The sequence below is a fragment of the Arvicanthis niloticus genome, chromosome 1 (assembly GCF_011762505.2).
Source record: "Arvicanthis niloticus isolate mArvNil1 chromosome 1, mArvNil1.pat.X, whole genome shotgun sequence".
Lineage (NCBI taxonomy): Eukaryota > Metazoa > Chordata > Mammalia > Rodentia > Muridae > Arvicanthis > Arvicanthis niloticus.
The window spans coordinates 19,101,455-19,121,273 of record NC_047658.1 but is presented as its reverse complement, the minus strand read 5'-3'; the positions used below and the strand labels follow the sequence as shown (position 1 = coordinate 19,121,273).

Genomic DNA, 19,819 nt, shown 5'->3' with positions numbered 1-19,819 from the left:
AAGACTATGGCACATCTAAGAGCAGAACTAAAATCGGGGAGTCTGGGACTCCTCCTGGTAATGCCAGCACTTAAGAGGCTGAGGTAGGACTGCTGTGAATTTGAACCATGGTGGGGGTGGGGGTGGAGGAATAAGGCAAGATCCTATCTAAAAACTAAACTTAAAGGACTGGGGAAGTGAAGGAGACCCACAACACAAGAGCTCTCGTCCAGCTATAGCTGGCATTCTTAAATACACGTGTATTTTTTTTTTTTCAATCTCTGGACACACTCCACTCACACACCTTCTGCCCTCCCCCTCCCAAATGCAAACCAAAGGCATTGGGCCAGACACAGCACACTGAGGAAGGGCCTGCCCATTCACTGAAGCTGGGGGCAGGACAAAGCTTGCAGGCAGAAAGGCCTCGAGGTACATGTAGGGCTTCAAGAAGCCGGTGGGCTCGGTTCTGTATCAGGAAAGGGGACCAGGGTGCAGCACAGTGACAGGACTTCTGATTCAGCCACTGGGACCCAGGACCCAGGGGTTTCACAGTGGGCTGAGCATTTGTATGGCTGACAGACATTCTGCCCTCAATGGAGGCATTCCCTAGAGGGGACACTGGACCAAGGAAAATAATAAGGTCTGGTCCAGAAGACGGCAGAAAGGTGTCTGGTCCAACTCAGGCATGCTCCATTGAAGAAATGAACAGGATGATATCCAGGGAGGCCAACCTTGCGGCATGGCCCGGCATCTCAGTCGTGGGTTGAAATGGAGGACCATAAGCATTCTGCTACCTCTGCTTTGTTTTTGAGACAGTGTCTCATGTTGCTCAGTTTGGCCTTGAACTCTCTATGTAGCAGAGGATGACCTTTAACTCCTGATCCTTCTCCTCTACCTACTGAGTGCGGGGTTATACATGTGTATCATCACACCAGGTTTATGAGGCTCTAGAGGTAGATCCCAGGGCTTCCGGCACGCTAGGCAAGCCATCTGCCAACTGAGCTACCTCGTCAGCCAGCCGGTATTCATAATCCCTGAAATGTCCTAACTCTGGACTTAGCTGTTTCAATGGTAGGGAAGCCACACAGATTCTAACATGAGGTGGTCCCGGGGGTCAGGCCTGAGCATAGCATACTTTGTATGATTATAGGATCAAATGAAGAAGCCTCAACCTGGAAACCAATAAACCAGGTGTCCTAAAACCTCTGGCACTGAAGAACAATGGCAGATTCCTAGCCTCTGGGGCCAGTCTAAGCCTGGAGACTCCAGATCAGTGCACAAAGAATGCATTCTGCAATCCAAGAAAGGCACGGCGGCATGGAGTGCCGGAACTCCAAGATTGGAGCCAAAGGGCTGGAGTGTCTGAAACGGAGGTTGGGCTATGGACCATACTTGGTAGGGGTCCCACTCAGGGTCTGGAGTGGGGTTCAGGCACCCTCCCATCTGCATAGGCCCTCTGTGAGAGGGGCACAGGACAGGCAGGGAATGGGGATGGGGGGCGGGGCTTAGTTGCGCTCTTCGCCCAGGGAACTGGTAGGACTCAGGGGCTCAGTGGGTGTGCTGAGTGAGCTGGAGGGCCCAGTGTCCACTGAGTTGCTTCTCTTGCTGCCGCCTGTGGAGGAGGAACAGGAGGCCCTGCGTGGCCACTCAGGTGCCCGGATGTTGCGGCGATCTTTGGCAGCCTCTTCTTCCTCGTCATAACGCTCACTGTCTTCCCCCAGGGGTCCATCCCGTGGCTCTTCCTCATCCTCACTCTGGTGCGGGCTGGAGTGTCGAGACAAGGAGGGCGACGGCGGCACGGAGGCTGGCCGTGGGTAACGGTACCCCTGGGTCTGCATACCCAGAGCAGGCATAAACCAGAATGAATGGATGCCATTTAAGTCCCTAGAAGTATCCACTAATCAAACCACCCCAAACCAGTCTACCCCAGCGTTGGTCCCGGCTCCGCTTACCGCATCTACCTCATGGGGCTCGTAGGTGAAGTGGTCAGGAAAGGCCTTGGCCAGAGCCATGTGGCGCGCAGACATGTAGTACTGGGCAGAAAAGAAGGCAGTGTCAAGGACAGAGGTTACACACTCAGATTCCGGCAGATAAATCCCAGTCCCTTTTGATGGTTTGTCTCTTTTGTTTTTTGAGACCGAGTTTCTTTGTGTAGCCCTTGGCTGTCCTGGAACTCTGTAGATCAGGCTGACTTCAAACATCATGGACATCTGCCAGCCTCTGCCTCACCAGTGCTTGGGATTTATTTAAGGCATGTGCCACCACTGTCCGGCCACATTTTTTTTTTCTAAAGGAGAGCCATGCCACGCCACTCCCCACTCCCCACCCCCCATCGCTGGTGGACACGAGGCAGGGGCTATAGCACTGAACCACTTCTGTGGTAGACTGTAGTTAAGGCTCTAAAACCTAAAAGCGCACCCGGCTCCCTTGCTCCACCACTGAGCCATGCTGTCACTGCTGGAGTCCCCAGCAAATTTCACTGCGTAATTGTTAGCCTACACTGGCTAGTAGTATAGATAGTACGATTTTTCTGCCTCACCCTTCCAAGTAGCTGGATGACAGGCCTGGGCCAATAGGTACAGGTGGCCACACCTTAGTGTATTTTCTGTTTTGAGTTGGGAATGTCACTATGTGCCCCCAGCTGAGTTTGAACTTTCAGTCAGGCTCTATTTACTACACCTTTATACAGATGAGCACACTGGGCAGAGTTATCTCATCTCTCCTATGCAAATATTCCTATGTAAGTGTTCCATCTGGGCTAGGCATGGCCAATCCTCTAGTCATACTTACTACAGAGCAGGTAAATTCTCAAATAGAACACTGTTTTGGTCACATGCAAATGAGACCTCTGACCAGATGCTATTTCTAGACTTTATTTATTTATTTATTTATTTATTTATAGTTTTTGAGACTGGATCTCTCTATGTAGTCCTGGCTGTCCTAGACCTGGCTATGTAAAAGAGGCTGGCCTCGAACTCACAGAGACCCACCTGTCTCTGCCTCCAAGTGCTTGGATTAAAAGTGGGTACTCCAACACCTGGCTTTCTTTTCATTTTTGGCGTATGTGTGTATGTATGTGCATGTATGTGTCTATATACAGAGGCCAGAGGACAATTTTAGGTGTCATTTCTTAGGTGTACTTCATCCTGAGTTTTGTTTTGTAAGATCATTTATTTATGTATGGGCATATGTATATATGATGTGTGCTGAATGTGTCTGTGTGTAGGGACCCAGAAGATGGCATTAGATCTTTTGTAGCTGGAATTCCAAGTGTTTCTGAAATGGCAGGTTATGTGAGTGCTATCTGATCTCTCATCTTCACAATTCAGAGCAACTGTTCTTAACCACACTGGACATCTTTCCATCCCCTCTTTATTTCCTTTCTTTCTTTCCTTTCCTTCCGTCCTTTTTTTTTTTTTTTTTTTTTTTTTTTTTGAGACAAGGTCTTACTATGTAGACTAGGATGGCTTCAAACTCACAGTCTCTGCCTGTAAAGTGCTGGAATTAAAGGCATGCAACCCCACACCAGGCCTTCACCCTGTTTGTTGAGGCAGGGACTTGCCATAAATAGGATGCTGGCTGTTCGGTGAGTCCCAGGTACCCTTTTTCTTTCTTTTTTTTTATTTTTTGTTGTTCTTTTGAGATAAGGTGTCTCTGTGTGGCCTTGGCTGTCATGGAACTCACTCTAGACCAAGCTGGCCCTGAACTCAGAGATTTGCTTCCAAAGTGCTAGGCACCACCACTGCCTGGCCTGGAGTGTCCTCTTATCTCTGCCTTCCCGTGCTAGAATCCCAGGGACCATCATGTTGGTTTTTTAATATGTGTGTGGGTGTTTATTATGTGTGTGGTGTTTTGCCTGCATGTGTTCTATGTTCTGTAAGCCTGGTGCCCACAGAAGCCTAGGTGGTGTCAAATCCCCTGGAAATGGAATTACAGATGTTTGTGAGCCATCGTGTAGGTGCTGGGAACTAAACCCTAGTCCTCTGGAAGAGCAGCCAGTGTTATGTCTCTAGCTCTGACAATTCCTTTCTTTCTTTTTTGTTTGGTGCATTGTGTTTTGACTGCATGTATGTCTGTGTGACAGTGTCAGATCTTGGAGTTACAGATGGTTATGAGCTGTCGTGTGGGTGCCAGGATTTGAACCATTGAGCTGTCTCTTCAGTCTGACATCACTTCCTTAAAGAGACAGCAACCTTGACCTACCTCCAGACTCTTCATTTGTTTCTTTGTTTCTCTATGTAGCCCTGGCTGTCCTGGAACTTACTTTGTATCCAGATTGCTTCTACCTCCTGAGCTCCGGGATTAAAGGCCTATACCACCACACCAGGCTATCTCCATCCTCCCTCTCTCTTTCTCTTTTGATTTTTCAAGACAGAGTTTCTTTGTGTAACAGAGCCCTAGCTGTCCTGGATTCCCTCTGTATAGATCTGGCTGCCCTGGTACTCACAGAAATCCACCTGCCTCTGCCTTCTGAGTGCTGGGATTAAAGGTATGCATCACCATACCTGGCCCTATCTCCATTCTTTTAAGGCTACAGAACAAGAAGAAGCCTAGGAAAGAAAATCAGTCATACCCGGCCTAGATACTTCCAATCCAACAGGTCAGACAATCGTTCGGTACGATTCCGCTGAATGATGCGCTGTCGCCGGCTCTGCTGGCAGAAGCTGTACAGGAAGGAGGTGAGCTGCGAGCATGAGTCATCCAGGCTTCGGAACCTCCGATCCAGAATGTAAATGCCTACAGAGGCAGGAATCAGGATCTGTTAACAACAGAGTCTGAATTGTGGCCCAGGAACCCCATGTTCTGTCCTCCCTTTGCACTGACCGTAAGCTGAGGGATCTGCGATGTGCTCCTCCATAAAGCAGCCAAAGCCGGAGAGGTTGGTGGAGATACTGGGGATGCCCATGACAGTGCACTCCGCTGTAGAGCCAAAGGTGGGGGAAAAGCTAGTCAGTAGCCTGCCCCATTAGAGATGTCTCTATACCGCCACCTGCTGGCAAGTAAACCAACTGGCCTGGCTATACCCGCAAGGATGTGGAGGGCTTCCCCCATTTCTAAGCAAAGACTCAGAAAAGTGAATCTGTGGAAAACGTTTGTGATGAAAAGGATAGATATTTATGGAACACTAACCAGCGCTGGCTCGCATAAATACCTTTACTTAACCATCACTACAACACATTAACATTCGTTCGTGTGTGTGTGTGTGTGTGTGTGTGTGTGTGTGTGTGTGTGTGTGTGCCACCTGTGGAGGCCAGGAGAGAGTGTTGGACCCTCCGGAAGTACAGTTACAGACTGTTGTTAGCAGCCAAATGGGTGATAGAAATTGAATCTGGGTTTTTTATAGCTGTTTTGTTTTATTTTTTCCTTTTTTTTTTTTTTTACTTGTTTGTCTTTTGTTTTTAAAGATTTATTTATTTTATGTATGTGATTACACTGTTGCTGTCTTCAGACACACCAGAAGAGGGCATCACATCCCATTACAAACCCACCATGTGGTTGCTAGAAATTGAACTCAGGACCTCTGGAAGTACAGTCAGTGTTCTTAATGGCTGAGCCATCTCACCAGCTCTTATTTTTGGCTTTCTTGAGACAAGGTCTCACTATGTAGCTCTACGTATCCTGGAGCCCACTGTGTAGACCAGGCTGGCTTTAAACTCACAGAGATCCCCCTGCCTCTGCCTCCTCAGTACAGGGATCAAAGGCATGTGTGACTATACCCAACAAAGCGAGGTCCTCTAGAAGAACAGTATTCTTAGCTGCTAAGCCATGTCTCCATCCCCTCTTTTAAGACAGAATCTTATGTAGCCCAGGATGGCCCTGAACCCACTATGAGCCAAATCTGACCTTGAATTCCTAATCTTCCTGCCTCTGCACACCATTAGTTGTCATTAGAGGTGCACATGCTCCTTAGCTGGTTTGCTTCTGAGACAGGGTCTCACTGTGTAGCTCAGGCAGGCTGTGGGATGATGATAACTCTCCTGCCTCAGCTTCCCCAGTGTGCTGCTACAACCAGCTCGCAGCCTGTGTCCACTAGTCATAAGAAATGATCTGAGTGAGATGAAATGCAGCAGCCTGTGATCCAAGGCTCAGGAAGCTGAGGCAAAGACAGCTGTGAGTTCAGCCTGGGCCACAGGGATCCCGGGGCGCCGTCAGACACAGCAACTACTAGCAACTTTTTTTTCCCCTGAGACAGGGTTTTTCTGTGTAGTCCTGGCTGTCCTGGAACTCACTCTATAGACCAGGCTGGCCTTGAATTCATGGACCTGACTGCTTTTGCCTCCCAAGTACTGGAATTAAAGGCATGCACCACTACCACCTGGCTCCATTATCATGCTGACCATGCTGACCAGAGCAAAATGATGATTTGTAAGTGACTCTCAAGACCAGGACCTGTTGATGTCCCCTCATAGGAGTGGGGGTGGGGTGAGGAGCAGTGATTGGGATATAAAGTAAATAAATTAATAAAAAAGATTTTTTTTCCTTCGGTTTTTCAAGACAGGGTTTCTCTGTGTAGTCCTGGCTGTCCTAGAACTCAGAAGTCAGCCTGCCTCTGCCTCGAAAGTGCTGGGATTAAAGGCGTGCGCCACCACTGCCCGGCAAAAATATTTTTAAAAGAATGAATAAATAAACACAATGAACTAAAAAGAAATGGGGGTTGGGACATTAGACCCTCTGTGGAGGTTCTAGCCCTTCCTTCCAAAATCTGCCTCCCACACAAGTTCTATAAGGAAGCCCAATAAACTCACTGTGTGTGTGTGTGTGTGTGTGTGTGTGTGTGTGTGTGTGTGTGTGTACACGATTCAGTGCAGAATTGATGAATATGTCTATAATACAAGGAAAGGTAGAGGTAGGAAAGTCAAGAGTTCAAAGTCACCCTCAGATATCTGTGAGCTTGAGGCCAGCTAGAGTATCAGAAAACAAGCAGGCCTAAAAATAATAATAATAAAATAAAGAGGAAAACTCTAGTTTCACCTCAGTGAGGGAGAATTACACACAAGCAATTCTAACTCAGAGCTCAGGGCTGAAAAGAGGCGAGGAGAGAAAGAAGTAGAATATCTCTGGGGGCCAGAAGAGGAAGCTCAGTGGGTAGAGGGCTCGCCTGGCATGCACAGAGCCCCAGCTTCTACAGCCAGCACTGTATAAACAGATCACAGGGCTGCAGCACTCTGGAAGCAGAAGCAATATCAGGAGTTCAAGACCAGCCTGGGCTACATAGCAAGTCTGAGAGGCACTGGTAAAGAGGTCTTGCTCTGTTGAGGTAAATCTCTTGCCCATAGGAAGTCCATAGAAGAAAAGACACAAGTCAATAAATATCAAAAGAATGCTGCAAGCCTAGATTGGGCAGATTTACCATTAAATGCTCAGCTACAACTCAAACATCACCAAACTGGAGCTGAGGTTATCAGCAATGACGACCAGAAATGACCGTCAGCCTTCTAGTCCCGAGCTGGGTAGATTCCTGTCACAAACATGTACATCGAAACAGGGTGGACCGCTACCATCATCCCTAAACTGAGGAGCCATGTTGCAGGGTCACACCAAAACTGAACAAGACCCAGCAGTCTGCCACCCTCGCCTCCTGCACTCACCTGGTGTGTAACCCCAGGGCTCATAGTAGGAGGGGAAGACCCCAAGGTGACAGCCACGGACAAATTCCTCATAATCCACGGGGAGTAGAGGGCTTGTGGAAGAAAGGAATTCTGGGTGAAAAATCACCTGTCGAGAGAGGAGAAGGGCTTAGCTATGTGTAGCCACCTAGAGTAGCCCAGAGAGGGTACATTTCTCTAGAAACACACAGCAAGTCAACAACAAGCTGAAGACTTAAACTTAATTCATTTGCCCTCAGAAGCCAGGGTTCTTTCTAAACAGTGCAGTTGACAAACTAGGTAGATAGGAAGTGTGATGTCAGAAGAAGGAGGAGGAAGAAGAGGAGGAGGAGGAGGAGGAAGAGGAGAAGGAGGAGAGGAAGAGGAGGAAGAGGAGGAGGAGGAGGAGGAGGAGGAAGAGGAGGAGGAAGGATGTTCCAGGAAGAACCATTTCCCCTGCCATACCGCACCAACCAATGGCCAGCCCTCACCTTCACACGGTCAGCACTACTGTTGAAAAGGCCAATTCGGCGGATGGTGGTCAAGATGGGGTCTGAGGAGTCATCCAGCATGTTGTGGGTACACACAGGTGGGAAAGACTGCCGCTGTAAAAAGCAGAAGTGAGGTGGGGGGAGGGATGGGAGGATTCGCTCTTGTTTCTGGGCTGTGAGGGATTTGAGGAAGCTACCAACAGAAGTCAGCATACTCATGACTGGAACCCAGATTTTAACTATCATGAGCAAAACCAAACCAAAACAAAACAAAACAAAAAAATCCCTTAAGGCACTCTACAGCTTGTGAGAAAATGTCTGTGTTTAGTTATATATATAGTCTTGTCTGTCAATAAAGAAACCTCAAGGAACCTCACCAAGTTGAAAGCAACCCTGTAACTTCTTCGATATCCTGGCTGATGTGTAACATAAAGGAGAATGGCAACAGAATGTTGACTCCACTCCCCCATCTTCCCTCCCTGGAAAAAAAAAAGCTCTAAAGAATTGTAAATATCCCCCAGCCAAGTGGACAGTTATGTCCATTTGATAGCAAGTTACAAAGACAGCTGGGAGTTGTAGTTTCCTTATGAAAATTCATACCTAACTATCACCACCATCACTACCACTACTGCCACCCCGTGCCCACAGGGAAGGGAAGCACAATTTCAGAAGTCACAGCTGCAACACAAAGATAGACTGACAGGAAATCCCAGCCCTCTCTCTTAAGACAAGTTCTTTACAACTGTTCCATCATCATGTGATTAAAGGGCCTACTCATGAGCAGTGTATGAGAGTGAAAAACTACAACTCCCAGCAGCCACAGGTTAGGCTTCCTGGATAAAGCCAGCTGTCTAATTTCAAAAATATTTGTCCAAAAGCACATTCTACCTCATTAGTGCATGCTAGCTGTCTAGATTCCAAAACTCAGCCTCATCAATGCCAACCATAGGCACCAGTCCCTTGACCCACAGGAAATAAATGAACTCTAACTCCCAAAAGCTTCAGGGGCAAAGAAAGTCAGTCCCAGGAGCTGATGGGAGCTGTAGTTCTCACTTTGTGAGACACCTCTTCCTAATGTTTCCTATCCTTTTAATTCTAACTTCAGGAATCAGAGGGTTCTGTGGAAGGTAAAACACAGCCACGGAGTTGTGTGGGAAGTGCATGCCTTTAATCCCAGTACAGAGAGGCAGGTGGATCTCAGTTCGAGGCCAGCTGGCTCTACAGAGTGAGTTCTAGGACAGTAAATAGTGGCTCTCGGGCATTCTGTCTCTCCAGGAAACACTAGGTGTATTGGCTGGCCTGACTTCTATCTCCTAAAGGCCCCTTAAACTACCATTCTCAACATGCCCTGGGGGTAGCAGAAACCGGAGTTGTCACTTGGGGGAAAGGGGGCGGTCTTCTGAACCTTCAGTGAACTAAAGTTCCTAGAAAGAAACGTACTTTAACAGAGAACAACCCTTTGCAAGGCTGACTGACTGTGCAGATGTTAGAATGTGGCAGGTCTAGAGTCTGATTATGTATCTCATAAAAATAAAGCCAGGTGGGGTGGCGCACATACCAGCACTCCAAAGGCAGAAATAGGTGGATCTCTGAGTTAGAGGCCAATCTGATCTATAGGACAGTTTCAGGATAGACAGGGCTACACAGAGAAACCCTGTCTGCAAAACAACAAACCACCACCACCACCACCAAAACCACCACCACCAACAACAACAGCAAAACATCACCACTACCAACAACAGACATTTATCTTGGTCTATTTCAGCCACCCTGAATCGCTGCCACTCCTTGCTACCTGATCTAATAAGGACTGTAACTTTAGACCTAGAACTGAGATCTCCCCCTTTCCTGTGACCCTTTTTAACTTGATGTCTCCAGCGGTGTATTTTTTAAATTAATTTATTTGTTCACTTTACATCCCTATATCAGGGCCCCGTCCTCCCATCTCTCCTCTCACCATTCCTCCTTCCCCCTCCCCTTCTCCTCTGAGAAGGGGACCCTCCTCCTTTCGTGCATCTCTCCAGCAATGTACCTATAAAAGGGCCTTCATTCATTATTTTCTGTGTTCTGTTATAAAAAGTCACAAGATTGTCACTGTGTTGAAACACTGTAACCTGAGTCTGTGTTCCCAGTCCATGCTCATACTTGGCTCCAGAATAAACTTTCTTACCCTTTCTGATGTGATGAATGCGTTTTCCCATTGATATTTCTCTGGATATCAACTGGACCCTCTCTAAAGGGCCACAAAGAGAACAGAAGTCCCAGAAACCTTTGCAGCAAGAGGTCTCAGCAAATGCTTGGGACTGGCCAGCACTCTGCTCAGGGGTTAGGACCATACCTGAGTAGCAAAGATGGCTCTCTTCATCATAGTGAAGTCCTCCTTGTCCAGCATCTTGTTCATGTCTGGGAGGCTCCCCCTGCAAGGGGAGAGGCAGGCATTTCAGAATGAAGTGACGGGACAGGTCAGGAGAATCATGGGAGCAGAGCCAGGGTTGGCACTCACACTAAAAGGGACTCGTAGAGCTTCCTCCCAAATTTCTCCTTGACTGTATTGGCTGTGTCCCTGGAATGGAGAGGAACAATACCACGTCAGTCACCAGCCTCTATGTACTGTCAGGCTTTGTGGGCAACAGAGAAACTGAGGTCTGGGCTCAGGGTCCATGCCCTGAGAGCCCTCAAACTGGAGGATGGGGAACTGGAGACTTCTTGAGTTCCTTGAGGTGTGTGGTGGGGGATAGGTGGCCCTTCCTCTCCAGCTTCAGTGACTCATCTACAAGATAAGTGTAAAAATAGAATCAACCTCACGAGGTTGCAGAGAGGAGTCTGAGAGGTCAGGAAAGCCCAGCACACGGAGAGCCTTCCAGAAATGTCAGCTATTATTAGGGTTAAGATGAGTCTTGGACAAAGTGCTGCTAGGCCCTGCTTTATAAACAGGAGAAATAATATTCTGAGAGGAACATCCTGGCACACAAGTTCGGAAAGACTGTCACCCTACTGTCTCATGACTTACAATCCTCCCAGGGACAGGCTGACCCAACCACACTGGTCTCTTCTCTCTCTAACTGCCTCCATCCATGCCCTGTGAGCCTGGCCTCAGTATGCTGCCCAGTGTGACCTTGAACTTCTGACCCTCCAGCCTCCACTCCCCAAGGGTTAGAATTAGAGAAATGGACCACCACACCCAGTTTATGCCCTGCTGGGGATTGTGAGTGTGGAACAACACCCTACCAAGTGAGGGACATTTTCAGCTCCTCCTCAGTTCTTAAACATTTGTCTGCTGTCCCCAGGACTTAGAACAGTGCCTGCCTCATGGCAGATATACAGAGACTGGTGGGCACTGAATGGGGAGGCTTCAGAAAGTAGGAAACAGGCTCAGTGAGGGTGCGGTAGGTCAGCAAAATAACAAGGGGTCAGGGCAGGAACCTCACTGTGTGACATGTGCCTGATCACATGCTCACAGCCTGGCCAGGCCACACGCTTTAAGAGAGGAGTTCACAAGGAATCCTGATTGTGTCAGAGATAGCTAGAGAGAGAGAAGCCCATGGACACAGCAGGTATGGGTCCTGGCCGAGGACTGCTGACCATAGCTGTTTGCGCACGGCTTGGCCCTTCAGGGTCTCCACATTGAAATTGTTGGTTCGAGCCGGCATGATGAAGAACGCAACAACTGTTTGCTCACTGCCATTCACCTGGGGACAGGGAGGAAAGAGACGTCAGGATGCTGGACTCAGTCATGCTATTGCTACTAAGAGTTATGGGACTTCGGATTTTCTTCTTCATAATAATATAGGAAATTAAAATCAAGCATGGGTAGATGCTTTAACACTGAGCCACTCACGCCCCCTCACTAGGCGACTCTAGGCAGGGGATCCATCACCATCACCGAGCCATGCTGCTAGACTGGTTTTTTATTTTGATACAGCATCTCAAAATGGCCCATTGACCTTGAACTCATTCTATAGACAAAAGATGTTGATTGATTTTTTTTGGATCCCCCTACCTCAGCCTTCCAGGTGCTGAGAGAACAGGCGCAGGTCACCAGCTCTCACTTCTGAGCTTTCTGGGACTCTATGTTCTGCTCCTACCCAAGCTTCCATACCTGCCCCTCAGGTCTCTGCTCTCCCCAGCCCCAGACACCTCCCGCCCCCAGCCCCTCTCACTGCTCCACCCGCCAGGGCTTACTCTGAGCAAATAGTTGAGCCGGGCCAATGCCTCCAGGAACACATCAGCTCCCTTGTTGGAAAACTCATAGCGGCCAGCAATAAAGAAATACAAAGTCTTGTCTAGGTTGAAGTCCAGGTGCCTAAACAAGCCACAGGAGAGTGTGAGGCCCGAGCTCCTTACCCTGTGCTGAAACCCACAAACCCCAGAAGCCATAGGGCCAAAGAAAGTTTTTACAATGCACAGGTATCAAAGAGATACACGCAAGTGTAGGATTTTATCCTTGGATGGGTATTTACCCGAAGACCCATCCCATAGCTCTGGATATCAAGAAATAACGGAGACCATAGCTGTCCAGGGCTGAAGGACCAAGAAATCCAAACCCTCACTCTCTTCCTTGAGACTCAAGAGTCTTCTCTCCTCAGAGCTCAGGGTCTTGACCACAGCCCTCCTCCTCAGACCCAGGAGTCTTCCTCTCTCCCCCCACTTCTCTTAGCCATCTGGCCCACATACCCGTAAAAATGGCCACGCACAAACTCCTGGATTCGCGCTTTGCTCTGAGCATGAAGGTTCTGAAATTCATGCATAGCAGAGAACTTCTTCACATTCAGTCCATTGGGGGTCACAATATCTACGATTGGGGGAGAAGGGCCCATGCTTCATTTTCTATCGTGATCAACGTCACTGACACAAAAGGAAGAGGAGGTGACTTCCCTTCCATAATGTCATGGTTTTGATGGCCCTTTAGTGAACTCCACTCCACAGAGACTGATTCAACACCACTACTTGACTCTCCTTACTCTTTTTATGTTTTAGATTTTTTTCTTATATTTTCTGTGTATAGTGGTTTTGCTTGCGTGTATGTCTGTGTACCATATGTGTGTCTGTTGCCTGTGGAGGCCAGAAAAGGTGGTCAGTCTCCTGGAACTGGAATGACAGATGGTAATAAGCCACCATGTGGGCTCTGGGAATTGCACCTGGGTCTCCAGAAAAACAACCAGTGTTTATACACTCAGGCATGAACACACACATGTACATGCACACACACACACACACACACATACATACACCCACACAAGTGCACACAAACATAAAAACAAACAAATAAATAAATATTTTAAAAAAGTATATGAGGGGAGAAATGGTTGAGTCCCTAAAAGAGGCGTGAAGACAGTGTATTGTGAGCCAAGTGTGACAGAGGATGTGAGTCAAGGCGACCCCAGAGCTACGTAGTGAGACCCTGGCTCAAAAAAGAAAAAAAAAGAGAAGAGAGTGGATGTCCTGGGAGAAGAAGAGCAGTGGTCAGAGTGGGAGGAGGACAGATGGAAACTGCACCTCCCGGAGTTCCTGAATGTCTCAGGGCCCGCGGCACCATCCACCTGTAGGAGCTGAGGTACCAAGAGTTAGGTTTATACAATACAAGCTTTTATAAAGAATAAGAATAAAGAATAAAGAATAAAGAATACTCTGTGTGTGTGTGTGTGTGTGTATAGACACAGTGCATTCAATAAAAGCTGGGCACAGTTAAATGTGCCTGTAACTCCAGCGTGGGGGTGGAGGAAGACAGACGGGTCCTGGGAGCTTACACAGCCCCACCAAAATGGTGAACTTCAGGTTCACTGAGAGACCCTGTCTCACAAGAGCTGCTGGGGCCGGAGAAATGGCTCCACATTCAAAGGACCTTACTGCTCTTGCAGTGTGCACTTGGGTAGTTAATAGTGCTTATAACTGCAGGGAAGGTTAGGATCCAAGTCCTCCCCTGCCCTCTGTGAACACACACACACACACACACACACACACGTTTGCACGAGCCCACTCATAAGGACACACCCATATACATAAATAAAAATAAATACTTCTAAAAAAAATTAGGTGGATAGTCACAGAAAAGACCCTTGACATTCTCCTCTGATTTCTACACACACACAGACACACACACACACACACACACACACACACACAATTACAACAAATCAACAAAAAAAATTACAATCCTCATCAGGACCTAGGGCCAAGATTTAGGAGCATATGGGGCAGGAGAGGCAAACCTAGTTCCAAATTTGCTTTCTTTGAAAATAAAGCTGGTAATATTTGTATTTCTTTCAGAAGATCAGCATATATATTAGCTACTCATAAAATTAGAATGAATGATACCATAGATCCTGTTGTTCTTCAGGACAGAGTTAGTCAGCTTCATTTCCCAGTTACCATGTCAACTCAGGACTTACGGGAGTTGCTGTTCTAGTCTCTGAGGTAAAATGACATTGGTGTTGAGCATGGCATAGAGCCTCTTACCTCAGCCACACATAGGGACCACAGCTCAGACCCTACCTGGTTTCCTCTTGAGGAGGTGTTGCGCCTCAATCGCGGTGATTTGGGACACCGTAGTGAAGACGTGGGCACAGTGAGCTGCTGCCCGCTCCATGCAGTACCGGTGATAGATCTGCCTCTCGCCTGCCTCCTTGTCTACATTGAACTGGGTAAGAAGGGAGAAAAGTCAGTGTTAAGAGGACCAGGGTGAGGCTGGGGTGTAGACTAGGGTCTTAGGGAGGCTGGATTCTGAGAGGCGGGTCTGGGCTCGTACTCTTGGGTTTAAGGAGGACCAAGGAGGACTCTTGGGTCTGAGGGAGGAGGGCCAGGGTCTGCCCCTATGTCTGATGGTGGAAGGGTCTGGTCTTAGGAGCACAATTCCCCGCGAGGGCTTTGGGCTGTCCCACAATACAGAGTCTCCCACACTTGCAGCTCACATTCTCCAGGTTGTTGTAGAAGTCCACGGCACCAGCACACAGGTAGCGCCCCAGCAGCGTGGCGTGAGTGGTAAAGATGGTGGCCACCGGCAAGCGCCGGGCCCGGCACAGGCAGAGACCAACGCCCGCCAACCATTCGTGGAAGTGGGCAACCACATACGGCTTCTCTTCATTCTGGGCCAGGAACTATGGGGCAACAGGGACAGGGTCACTGTGTTTCCACACAGCACAAAAGAAACCAGCAGCAATCCCCATCATGGACAAGGAAACGGGGGAGAGGTAAGCCCGCCATTAGGCAGAGCAGGCAGCATTCCCACAAAGGGCTGAAACCCCGTTAGGCCAACCAGCTGACCTTGTCCCCAGAGGCTGATGGGAATTTTTTGTTTTGGTTTTGGTTTGTTATTTTGCCAATGTCCCTGGCAAAGCTGAACTGGAAGGACCAACACCCCAAGCCCTGGTCACAATTCCAGGGACCAGGGACTTGGGTCTTCTTTTTTCTTTCTTTCTTTCTTTCTTTTTTTTTAATTTTTGGTTTTTCGAGACAGAGTTTCTCTGTATAGCCCTGGCTGTCCTGGAACTCACTCTGTAGATCAGGCTAGCCTCAAACTCAGAAATCCACCTGCCTCTGCCTCCCAAGTGCTGGGATTAAAGGCGTGCACCACCACTGCCCGGCTTCTTTTGGTTTTGAAGACAGAATTTCTCCGTGTAATAGCCCTGGATGTCCTGGACTCACTTTGTAGACCAGGCTGGCTTTGAACTCAGGGATCTGCTTGCCTCTGCCTCCTGAGATTAAAGGTACATGCCACCACCGCCCGGCGGCGGAGCCTCAGCATTTCAATCACTGGTAGCAGAATTTTTATGGGCAAAAAATGGGACCAAAACTCCCAGAATTCCTTGTAGCGAGTAGCTCCTGTTTGTCTTAAGGCATTCTGATTAAGTTTCCTAAAACTTTTTTTTTTTTTTTAATTCTATAATGTGCAAGGGATGAGGAAAGCCCAGATTTCTGGTTCTGAAACCAACTCAAGGTCGGTAAGTATCAAAAGTTCCCCCCAGTGCTTAAATACAATGGATATCAAACTAGAGCGCAACTCCCAGAATTCCCCGGACCCTCTTCTGACAGGACTCCCTGGAGACAAAGCCAATGTGTTTACACCCGGACGATTAGAGTAAGTGAAGGTGAGGTTGGCACTTCTGCTCTCTGAGAAAAGCTAGACTCCTTTCAGAGTTGATCCTTGGATTAAAAGAGTGTACAATTCCCAGAATTCCCAGGGGAAGCCCGCCCTCTGCCCCAAGTGGTGGTGATGATTGAAGTTTCAAGTCTGGGTAGAAAGGCTGAGGTGGGGTCTGTAGTAGGGCCTACCTCACCCAGGAACCAGGTGGTGAGGAAGCCAAACAGCACAGCGTCATTGGCCTCGCGGTCGTACCAGGGTACCCCGATGTTGCAGGTGTCCCAAAGCTCACCCTTCCAGCGCTCCAGGGCCCAGGCTGAGGCCCCTACATCCAGGAGCACCACTAGAGGTCCCCCTTCGATCAGCCAACGCCCAAAATACACCTGAGGGAGAGGCAAAGGGAGGCTTCCGAAGACCTCGCCCACATTCCTCACAGAGTTATTTCCCCAGCCTGGTAACTGAGCTCAGCTGGTTCGCGTTTCCCCTCACCATGGCCTCATCTGTGGCCCTCTGTAACTCCGCCCACTACCTTTCCCCTCTCCCCATTGGCCTGTTTTGTCATCTGAAGTCACGTGCCTATCAGCCAGGCCTGCTCTTTCCTACCCATTGCCACGTTCCTAAAATTCGATGTTCTATTTCAGTCCCCATTAGCCCTTTTCCTCCTGAGACCACAGGTATGGCTCCAGGCCATTGATCTAACTCTGTCCCAACCTGGCTCCGTCCTGCCAGGGCCTCAGTGGGGTACCCCTCCCCCTCCCAGCTGTTGTCTGCCCTTTTGCTGGGAGGGGGTCTATTATTAGGAACAGCTGCCCTGGGGGGAGGGATGTAGCTACTCTGGGGTCCCGTAGGGACATGGTCTGGCCTGACTGGGTGCTGGAGCCCACCCCAAACACAGGCTGTGAGTAGGCGGAGCCTCTGCACTTGTCTTCCCATCTGCAACTCTTCTAGGCTTCCCCTTCTCACCTTCCCTCTCTTCTGGCTTTCTCCTTGTAGTTCTTTCTTTTGGGGGATGGGGAGCAGGGTTTCTCTGAGTAGCCCTGGCTGTCCTGGAACCCACTCTGTAGTTTCTCAAACTCAAGAGATTCACCTCCCTCTGCCTCCGGAGTGCTGGGGCCACCAGGCTTCTCTTTGTGGTTCTTAGGATAAAACCCACAGACCAAGCTAGGCAGGAGTTCTACCACTGAGCTATAATCCAGACCCCCACCGGGGGATTCTAGGCAAGGACTCTATCACCGAGCCACGCCCCTTCCTCCTTAGTTCCTGGATCTGCTCACCTCAGACTCTTTCTCCTCTCTTCATCTCTATTCCATCTTTTTGCCTGTCTGCTATTCGTCTTTATTTTTATTTTGAGACAGTGTTTTGTTGTGGTCCAGACTGGCTTAGCACACACAGAGATCCTCCTGCCTAGGCCTCCCTAGTGCTGAGATTGCAAGTGTGTGCATAATATCTGGTTCTGGCTGTCTTTCTGCCTTGCTCCAGCTGGTTTCTACCCTCTGGGTCTGAGGATCTCAGCTGAGATCCATCTCTATCCATCAGCCTTTCTGACATCCGGTACCCACTGGCCTACTTCTCCAGAGCCTACACCTCTCTCTATCTGTCTATCGCTTTCTTCCCTAGGTCTGCTGGGAAAGTGCTACCCAGTGCGATCTCTGCCTCCCGCTTCCATTCCCCCTTCTCTTTGCCTGTGGCTAGGGCCCCTGCTGGCGGTTCCCACCCCCCCAGGGTAGGGCCGTGTCCCACCTTACAGCCCTTGCTGTTCATGGAATCCAGAGTCCTCTTCAGTTCAGGAGTTGGGGGCTCCAGGAGCTCTACCTGCGTCCTCACACCCTGCTCCGTGTATGGTCCCACCAGATAGTAGTTGTCACCCCATTCATCCCCTGTCACCTTCGCCTTCGTCTGCAGCACAGTGTAGATGCCACCCACTGTGGGCCAAAGCGCAAAAGGACAGACAACCCCACCATTGGTCCATAGTTTTGATACCTGATGGGTAACGGGGATGTGTGTGGGTAGTGTGGGGGCAGAAGATGGGCAGGAGCCCAGACTTGGGAATCAAAGAAGGTAGGGGCTAGAGGTTAGGGTCATAGAAAAGCAAACCTGAGGATAGCCCTCTTGGGTTTATGGAGAAAGGGGACTGAGGTCAGGATGCTGAGGGAGGAGCAGGCTCCTCTTATCCTGGTCATGGGACAGGAAGCACTCTTCGTCTTAGAGAATTAGGAGATGGAAGTCCCCAGGCTCTAAAGCTCCCAGCTTTCAGATGCACTGGGAAGAACGGTACATGGCCCCATCCAGCTATCCACAGTTACCTAAGGGAAGCTGGACTTAATAATCCTCACCTTCAGGGGCCTAATGATGCTCACCCTGGGCTGGGACACAGACATACTGGGCCCTGTTCCTCCTGTGACCCCACCTCAGATTTAGAAATCTGAGTCCTTAGCCTCCTCACCTGAAACCGGTACCCTGGCAGTACATAGCATTGAGTCTGTCAACTCCCAACATGCTGGGAGACCCAGTCTCTTTCTCCCCCAAGATCCAGAAAAAGAAACATTCAGATCTACAAGGCCCAGCTCCTGGGGATTCCAGCCCAGCCTTCTAATGAGCAAGAAGCTAGTGGTCTTAGACACACATACATAGGACTCTGGGCTGTGGGTGGGTTCCTCCCATCCTAGGGCCCAGCCCCTGACCAACTTAGGACTTCCAGCTTTGCCGATTCACAGGAAGGCACCTCTCCACATAGGAAGCCATGGCTTAGGCCCTGGGCTCCTTCAAACAGAAGCTTCAAATGGAAGCAGGAGGCTCATTCAAGTTCCCAACTCTTTCCCACCTTAGATCTAAGAATTTGAGTCTCCAGGCCCCCCTCAGCTTTACACTGGGTCATGTCCTCCATGCTTCCTGAAAAATCCATGAATCCCAACTTTTAGGAGCACTCCTACTTCACAGTCATAGCCTCTGGACCACAGACCCAAAAGCTCCAGTGTTCCCTGGCCTTAGATGCACTAGCTCCTTCCCCTTTTAGATCCCAGGTTTCTCGGCCCTCGAAAACCTCCCTCCAAGACCCAGGAATCTTTCTCTAAGTGCCCTCTTCCCTAGATTGCAGAACCTGAAGCCTCCTTCCATCTTAAGAGTAGTTTCTCGTCCCTTCCCCCCAGGGCCTAGGACGCCTACTCCAGCCCCTCCACAAGGACACAGAAGTCACAGGCGCTTATCCCAAGACCCAAGAGTCCTCCACGTAGCTCTTTCCCGGTCGGAATCGGAGTTTCGGGACCCCATCCTCGCCTGCCCTCCTTGGTCAAGGGACCGACGCTGCTGTTCTCACCCTTGTTGGCCACCTCCCAGGCCACCTCGAAAAGCACTGTGTTCTCCGGGTCGAATTCATCCTCCCAGTCTTCCAATCCTGGAAGGGAGGACATAGAGAGACTGCGGCTGAGAGGCATGGCTGCTGCGGCAGGGGACTTCGAGTACCAAAAATGGAAACCCGAGAGGTCGGCTAAGAATGCACCAGACTTGATGACCGGTCGGGTTAGCGGGTGTCCCAGGGGAAGCTTGCAAGGCTCTCCGCTTCCTATTGCACGACCGCACCCCCGCCCCAGAGCGCTCCTACTCAGGTAGGGTGAGCGGCGACAGTGAATCCGGCGGGCAGCTGCAGTGAAGGCTCGTGGCCGCCAGGAGGCACTGCTCTCCCTGCTGGT

The 19,819-nt window shown here is 49.4% G+C and overlaps 1 protein-coding gene across 1 annotated transcript; it reads right to left on the bottom strand.

The window, feature by feature from the left end:
• Positions 1–202: 202 nt before the first annotated feature.
• On the bottom strand, positions 203–19,783 carry Gys1 (glycogen synthase 1). The gene is made up of 16 exons (XM_034511607.2): positions 19,447–19,783; positions 17,874–18,055; positions 16,325–16,516; positions 14,965–15,150; positions 14,549–14,693; positions 12,731–12,848; positions 12,239–12,359; positions 11,639–11,745; positions 10,560–10,619; positions 10,395–10,473; positions 8,057–8,170; positions 7,569–7,695; positions 4,804–4,899; positions 4,553–4,716; positions 1,932–2,012; positions 203–1,811 (listed from the first exon to the last, which is right to left on the bottom strand). The coding sequence occupies exons 1-16, from the start codon at positions 19,562–19,564 to the stop codon at positions 1,485–1,487; spliced, it is 2,217 nt and encodes a 738-aa protein (XP_034367498.1). The 5' UTR covers positions 19,565–19,783; the 3' UTR covers positions 203–1,484.
• Between the last annotated feature and the right edge of the window lie 36 nt (positions 19,784–19,819).

Excerpts from the sequence above, each read along its gene's own strand:
- Gys1 (XM_034511607.2), bottom strand. The coding sequence starts at position 19,564 with ATGCCTCTCAGCCGCAGTCTCTCTATGTCCTCCCTTCCAGGATTGGAA. Across the intron at positions 18,056-19,446 it reads CTGGGAGGTGGCCAACAAGG|TGGGTGGCATCTACACTGTG; the intron begins GTGAGAACAGCA and ends TTTGGCCCACAG. Across the intron at positions 1,812-1,931 it reads AGCCCCATGAGGTAGATGCG|ACCCAGGGGTACCGTTACCC; the intron begins GTAAGCGGAGCC and ends CTGGGTATGCAG.